The 7,980-nt window shown below is 35.9% G+C and overlaps 1 protein-coding gene across 1 annotated transcript; it reads right to left on the bottom strand.

Moving 5' to 3' along the window:
- Nucleotides 1–4,423: 4,423 nt before the first annotated feature.
- On the bottom strand, nucleotides 4,424–6,892 carry LOC140343993 (growth hormone secretagogue receptor type 1-like). Its single transcript, XM_072430900.1, has 2 exons — nucleotides 6,142–6,892; nucleotides 4,424–4,725 (listed from the first exon to the last, which is right to left on the bottom strand). The coding sequence occupies exons 1-2, from the start codon at nucleotides 6,890–6,892 to the stop codon at nucleotides 4,424–4,426; spliced, it is 1,053 nt and encodes a 350-aa protein (XP_072287001.1).
- Nucleotides 6,893–7,980: the final 1,088 nt, after the last annotated feature.

Raw genomic sequence — 7,980 nt, forward strand, 5'->3', positions numbered from 1 at the left:
ATATATATATATATATATATATATATATATATATATATATATATATATATTGAGATATATGTGTATATCTATCACATTTTTGTTCATGGGATTAGTTATCCTTTAATTATCTGTGCCTATTTATAAAGCAGTGAATGTAACGTTCATCAAACATTCGCTGGTGGTAAACCATGGCCTTCATTTAAAACATATGCACCTGACAGACTCCTCTGCAGTAAATGTTTGGTGATGGTCAGATTTACTTTGCTTTATAAATGCACCCCTTAATATAAGCACCATGGTTATCTTAAATGTAGGCATCCCAGTTGTCTGCTCCACCAAATAAAGCCACTTACCTGCTTATTATGTACCAATCATTTAAGCGTTAATTGTTCCATAACCAAGTGTAGCTCTCCTATAGAATAATGCTTCTACCACTGCAGTATAAATGACCATAAGACCCTTCTCTATACCTGGACTTTGTATATGTACTCATTATTTTGACCTGCTTTGCATTTCATTCAAGTGCTAGAAAATGTCTAAAATGTCTGTGCTTCTCAAGAATATATTGCAGCACTTTCTGAAAAAGCACAGATGTATCTTCTTGGAGGAAAAAAAGTGCATTTATTATAAATGTTACACTATTTGGCTCAAACTGAGCAAATGTTTTTATACTGTCTGTAATCTAAAAACAAAAAAACAAAACAAAAATTAAACCGCACGTTTTTTTATGAGATGCCCATATTATGTATTATCTACTAACCTAAATATTTTTACATATAAGATGTTTTTGTAAGAAATTATCATGCTGAAAATATATAAATATATATAAATATACATTCCATCACTTTATATTTGAGATGTTTTGAATCTCTCACAATGTATTTTTTTTTTTAATTTAGAATACTTTATATTGGTTTTAAACACAGATTTACAACTGTGTTAGCATAATTTGCATAATGTTAAAATTATGTTTCAAGAAATTAAAACTAGGAGGCTAGACTCCGCACTTTTATAACAGATTAAAAAAAATTGCAGTTCTACAATGAAATTATTTGTAGATAAATATTGTAGTGCTGAACTGAATGCTAGTTATATTTGTCCTTAGCAGTCTTGTTGAATGTTCAACAATTTGCAGTCGTGCAAAAACATACGCTAAAGAAAATTGGTATTTATGTACGTTGGATGATACATATTAAATGGTTTATGTATTTTTGTGTTTCATGTCAATCATCTATGAATATTCCTGCATATCATTTCATGTATAAAAAATTTATAGAGACGTGTATTGCCACTTTCTTTACAGTAGATGTATGGTGCAATCTAAAAAAAAAAAAAAAAAAAAAAACACAATGAAAACTTTTTCTCCACAAATATACTCTTTGTATGGTATTTTATTTATTTTTGATTTGCAGAGTCCTAAAAAGTGTAAAGTTTGAATGTACTGTTACCTGTAGCATAAAAAAAAGAAAAAAATACTGTCTCAAAGTGAAAATCATTTCCAATCTTATATAAGCATATACTAACTCTACTGTGATGTTCCATCTTGTAAGGAACGGGTTCAATGCATTTTGTATGTGTCTGTGTGTATGTATGTCAGTCTATGCATAAGTTCGTGTACACACATCAATATCTCTTTTAGTCTACAGGCATGTTTACATTTATTTCATTTTTGTTTTTACATTTACACATTTAATGTTTAATTTTTACTATATTTCCATTGCCAAAGGCTTTTTTTTTTGATTTAAAATCCGTGGCTTACGGAGCCTTCAACACGTATTAACCATTTTTTTTAAAACTAAAATTTACATGGTTGTATTTTATTGGTCCTTTTTCAAAGGTGAAATAAGTAATATAAAATTATAAAATATAAAAAAGGCTTTTAAGTTACTGATTACATTAGCACACTGCCATTCATTTATACTGGATATCAGTAGCCACATTTATTAGGTGATGAGTTGGGGTATCTATATTTTCCATATTTTACAAAAGGATGATTTTAAAATAATTCTTAGGAAATATGGAAATGTTAGTCCCATTTTGATCATAATAAGTATGGTTTAGTTTTTTTCATTTACCGGTTATTATACATTCCAGATTTATGTACTTTAGTGGTGTTCTTGTTAGACATATGTTGCTTTGTATTTTTCATTGTAATTTAAGGTATCTTCTACAATACAAAGATGCCTGGCATATGTATTACTAAATTGTTACTATGAAATAGATAATATATTTAATGTCTAATAAAAAGTATAAAAACCGTTATAAAAATGTTTGCCTATTTTAATGCTGTAATTGTATTAGGGGGTTTAAAGGTGAATTTTATTGTTTTACAAAAACATATGTATAGGGCTCTATGTATAAAACAGGGAATCTGACATTCCTTCAAATATTCTCCCTGTTTTTTGAGACCTTGCCTTAAACCTAAACCTTCACTTGCTGTAACATCACAGTTACAACATGTCTGATTCTAGACAAAGAAGGGACAATCATGTTGCAACATGTCTCCCAGGCTTACATTTTCTTGCTAGTTGCAGGGTTACATCCTCATTGGCCCCTAAAGATATCAAATGGGGTGCCCCTCTGAGCTTCACCTAGTTTCAAATACGATCAAGGCTTCTTATATTGCCGGACAGGATTTTATGGGTATTTTATTTGCATTTCCTGACAACAGCAATGTTTTTAACATGGGGGAACTCATTAAATAACTTCAGGAAACCCCTGCTTTAATTACTAAATCCACAGCTTATGATAAATTAGTATGGTAGCTAGTGGGAAAAATGCCTCTCTTACAGCCAATACCCATTGGTATCAGTTAAACTGACCTGAGGGGCAAAAGCTACTTATTGCTGAAAGAATCCTAAGGATCCACAGAATCCTGGTTGAGAAACACTGCCATAACGCCTCTAAGGCTACGTACACATGTCAGATGATTTATGTCCGAATATCGCTTCAGGGCTGGTATCGGAAGAGAATCTGATGTTTGTACAGCGCTTGTCTGAGGGCGTTCATGGATCTGTGTCCTGGTGGATCCTTGAACAACTGCAATACAAGCGAAGGGTAGAGAGTGCAGCTGGGTACCGTTCGCTCGCTCTCCCTCTTCCCTCACCTTAGAGCAAAACGGTGCTGTGCTTGTTCTTGCATTTATCAGTCTTTTGTCGTTGGAAAGGTTTGTAAAGGATCCTTTGCAACAACAAAAGTCTAACGTTTGTATGCAGCCTATAAATGCACTCCTGCACCCTCGCCTAGAGAATCTGTTACTAAACTTACCTAAACCTAGAAGATTTTGGGCCTTGGTCATAATTAGAGTTCCCCAATATCTACCTAAGTAGAGATTTTTTTGGAGTCACAGTTGCATTTATGGTTTTAATCCAAGAGCTTGTTCTCACTTATATTGACGTGAGGAGCAGTACAGTAAAACCATATCAACCTACTTTTTCAGGTCTTGAATCCTTTAGATTTGAGATCAGACTTTTCCCCCTGTGCATGTGCTGTTTAAATCTATCCTCTATGGAAACTGGAAACATACATTTGTCACCCCCAAAATTTTTAGAAGCTTTCATAAAGAACATTTTTATAAAACCACCCTTTGATTAAGCTTTTGGTGCTGTTTGCTACTGAGGCTTAGTGGTGGTTAAAGGGGGTTGTTCTGGGCTGGCCTATAGTCCAAGCCTCACCTGGGTGGCTCTATGAATAGAAGGTTTAGAACTTTGTGTTCCTCAGCTGTCTCCAAGTGAAGGACTTTACAGTTTAGGGAAGAAATCTATTTTTTCACATTACAAGTCTATATACTCATTTCTCTGAACTACCACTGTTTCTGGACAGGAAGGTAGAGAAGAACCACTTCAAGTGGATACAGCTGCAAAACCAAAGTTGCCACCATAAGGAAAGCAGAAAAATTTTAAGTAATACATTTAGTCAAAAATACTTTTCATACATCATATTTTGTATATGTGTGCTGCTGATCTTTTGGATTTCTGAGTTTCTGTTTAGGTGCTATCATCTTCATTTTTCTGCACATCATTGCCCTAGACCTGCTTTCTTATGTTGACAACATTGATCTTGTACACACATTGGGCCTAATTTATTAAATATCTCAAAAGACTGGAGAAGATACGCTATCATGGCAGAACCTGGGTTAATGGCAAATGTTTTCAATTCTGGACCATATCCATTCTAGGTTTGTTGGTTCACCCAGGTTCTCATATGATAGTTTACCTTCACCACTCATTGAAAGCTTTAATAAATCAGGTCCTGTGGGAGGCACCATTGGGAGACAGTTGGCATTCCATAAAACGAAGGGACAATTTGCCATACTATAGGGGGACCATCATTGCAGGATTATTAAGTAGTAATAAATTGAAGATTGATAATAACTTTGTCTTTACTGCTTTTTTGAGAATTCAGAAGAAGTGGTAACTTATTTGTGTATTTTTATTGGACTTTACTTGAAAGAAGTGGTCTCTGTCCCTTCCAGAGATGCCTGTTCACTCCGTATGGTATTCCTGAGCTGTGAGTCTTGTCTTGGATTCAGAATCTTGCTCATAGCAGCTCTGTATTTCTGTGACATGACGTTGTACAGCATGGGATTGATGGAGGCGCTCAGGTAGAAAAGAACCATAGAGACGAGGTTAAAGTACTGTGTAAGATGATAATGTATGAATTCTCCCAATCCAGTCCAGGCAAACAGGAGACGACCAATGTGGAAAGGAAGCCAGCACAGCACAAAAGACAGAACAACGAGAGCTGTAAGATACCAAAATAAAGCTTTACTTTCTGATCACAGACAATCAAAGATGTCCTAATAACAGGCATTACTCCTATTAATAATAAATAGTATTTATATAGCTCCAACATATTACGCAGAGCTGTACATTAAGGTTGGACATTATAGATGGTAACACAGGAGGAGGAGGAGAGGACTCTGCCCGAAAGAGCTTACAATCTAAGAGGTGGGGAAGTAGCAATAACTTTAGGACCCAGTAAATCCCTAAAAAAAAATAATTGGATTGACTCAAATTACTTGGGACACATGTAAGTGAATTGTTTTATCAAAGAAATACCAAATATGTTTTGAGAACAGATTGAATGTTCCCTGGGACATTATTTACTGTTTTTATTTGGTAAATGTCATTAGGACAGGAAGTGATGGAAAATGTAAAATGTTGACTTGCCACCGAAACAGAAATAAAGAATAAATCCTTAAAATAAGAATATTGGTACTGACAACTGTCTAAGGCTGGGTTTGCTTTACTTTAGAAACTTTGGATCAAATTTAATAAAGTTCTCCAAGACTGGTGAAGCTAGGCTATCATTGGAAAACTTTTTCACAACATTTTGGATAGGCATTTTGCCCATTTTGCATCCAGAAAAAAGTATTTGTGGCGTCAGGTACTAATGTTGGATGAGAAGACCAGGTTTGCAACCGGTGTTTCAAAACATCTTAATAGTGTTTAGTGAAGTTGAAGGAGAACAGGGCTTGAATAAGTCCACTCTTGACCCTCTTCCACATCAAATTCATTTAGCTATGACTTTATGTAGAACATGAGCTCAGTCAGGCCTAAATGCCAAAGATCCTTCTCAAAACTGTGGCCACAAGGTCGGAGGGCACACGTTTGTCTAAAATGTCTTAATATTCTGTAGAATTATCAGGACCTTTTACTGGAAATGCCAGAATGCAATAGTTTCAACCGGTGTTCATATACTTCGGCTCATATTGGTGGCTGAGATGGCCAGGCACATGAAAATTATATACATTATGGTGTATTATGGAGAATGCAACAGGAGGTGTTCGAACAGGCAAAGTAGTGTGGGAACACCGATAACTCTAAGTGAACAGGTACACAAATAAAAAAAATCAGGGTAATGTCACTTATGTAGTATCCAGGACATCAAAAGTCATAAGCGTATTCAGTTTACCAGGCTTTGCTAAAATATTAGTTTTTTATGAACTGGTTTTTCCGTACAGTAGACCAACACCATAAAAAATATCAGAACCTTTTTCAAAGTCTAGGATGGGTTACTTTCATAAAAAGGACAATGTGTGGACAATAGCAACTGATCCAAAAAACTAAATATGGCTGCTAATGACATCATGAGCAATGGTTGCTTCAAACACAAAGTACATAATGAGAGTCAAGATGAAGATGAAAGGCAACTTACCCAGCATTTTCACTGTTTGTTTGTGGTGTTTCCCTCTGTTTCTAGAAATCGTATCCTGAATGCCATGTGGGTTCCTCCAAAGCTTTCTAAAGATAAGTCCATAAAGCAGGGTAAGAAAGAAAGTGGGTACGATAAAGTAGGTGGTGGATACCCAGGTGACAATCAACAAAAGACCACTCTGGGTTGAGCTTTCCAAGTGCCTGCATTCCATGGTTTCTGCAGGCAGAGTTCCGAGAGGATGTTCTACACCATACAGAAATAACACCGGTCCCGAAGTTACCAAAGCAATGATCCACAAAATGCCGATAATGATTTTAACCCTCTTTTTAGTGATCAAAATCTTGGCTTTCAATGGATAACAAACTGCCAGATAGCGTTCCACGCTTACGGTGGTAATGTGCAGAATAGTACTGTATGTGCACATCTCACTCAGGTAAATCAGAAATTTGCAGATAAAGTCCCCAAATATATAGGGCTTATACTTCCAAATCCTGTACAGGTCTGAGGGTAGACCGAGGAAAATAAGAATATCAGAGATAGCCATGCTGGAAAGGTACATGTTAACCGTAGACCGCATATCTTTGTACCTTTTAAATATCAAAATTGTTATCAGGTTGCCCGTCACGCCCAACACAAACAACACAATGCAAATGATAGTAACCGGAATGAGGATTTCTATTTCAAACAATGAAGACGTATCGGTATCATTTGTAGAACTTCCAGGTGTGTTTTCAGTATAATTGACATTCATTTCTTCCCCCTTGATCGCAACTAAGATTGCTGTTTGATGATCAGTCCTTCACAGGCAGCGTTTCCATTAAATGTAAGATCAAAGCTTAAATTGTGTTTTAGTGTTGGGTCAGCTTGGCACAGTCCAACAGTAAGTTGCATCCTTGTTTGGAAAATACCATTAGAAGTAGGTGTTGTAGTTTTATCAAATGCATTGTTCCAAGTGGTTTCTAGGCATGGTTCATCTCTTAGACTTGTTCTCTAATAGAAAATGAGTGCCGCTAATGCTTCCATGCGTCTCATCCTATTTGATAAAAATGTATTTTAATGTTCAATTAGCAGATTCAAAACATGCCCTTTGGTACTTTAACAGTCCATTAACTTCTGCTAAATCACATTTGTCACAATTTTTGAGTCAGCGTCTTTATTGTGCCTTACATCAAGCATGAAAGATAAATATGCCCTTTTAAGCAATCTGTCTTCACTCCCTGTCCTTTAGGTAGGTGATGATGATGTCACATCATTATAATAGCACATGCTCATTAAAGTGATTGGAGAAAATTTATCTCCGTATCGCTATATTTTTTTAAGGGAATATGTAGTGGCCTTCCCATAGCACATGCTCATATAGCAAGCCCAAGTTCTCACTATTTGTTTTCTGGGTCCAAGATCCTATTTTTGTATGACATGGGCATTGAACTACGAGATTTTAGGGATGATAAGTAAGTATGGTACATAGTTTTTAGGCTTAGTCTAGTGCAGTCATTCTGAACCAGGGTTCTATGAATCCCCATGGTTCCTCCAGAAGTTCCTTATGCTTTGGACTTCAATCTGAAACTGGGTGGTATTTTTACTATTTACTACAAGTGTGAAGGGGATTCTTTCTGCTGACCCAATTGCAGTAATTGCTTATAGCTGGGGTTCCCCGGGAGCTGAATAATATTTTAAGGTTGAGAGAGAGTTGGACAATGTATGGGACTTAGCTAGGGGTAGTTTAGGGTAAGGGGCTAGCGGATTCACTTTAATGGTTAGGTTTAGGGCAAACATAAAAGCAGAACATTCCAGTTCCACTTCCATTTGGCAGGTCTTGATTGTAGAAAGAGACAGGCA

This window comes from Pyxicephalus adspersus, chromosome Z (assembly GCF_032062135.1).
Source record: "Pyxicephalus adspersus chromosome Z, UCB_Pads_2.0, whole genome shotgun sequence".
NCBI classification, from domain to species: domain Eukaryota; kingdom Metazoa; phylum Chordata; class Amphibia; order Anura; family Pyxicephalidae; genus Pyxicephalus; species Pyxicephalus adspersus.

Bases quoted from the DNA above. Each gene is read 5' to 3' on its own strand.
- LOC140343993 (XM_072430900.1), bottom strand. From the start codon at position 6,892: ATGAATGTCAATTATACTGAAAACACACCTGGAAGTTCTACAAATGAT. The intron at 4,726-6,141 runs GTAAGTTGCCTT...GGTATCTTACAG, and splicing joins ACAAACAGTGAAAATGCTGG to CTCTCGTTGTTCTGTCTTTT.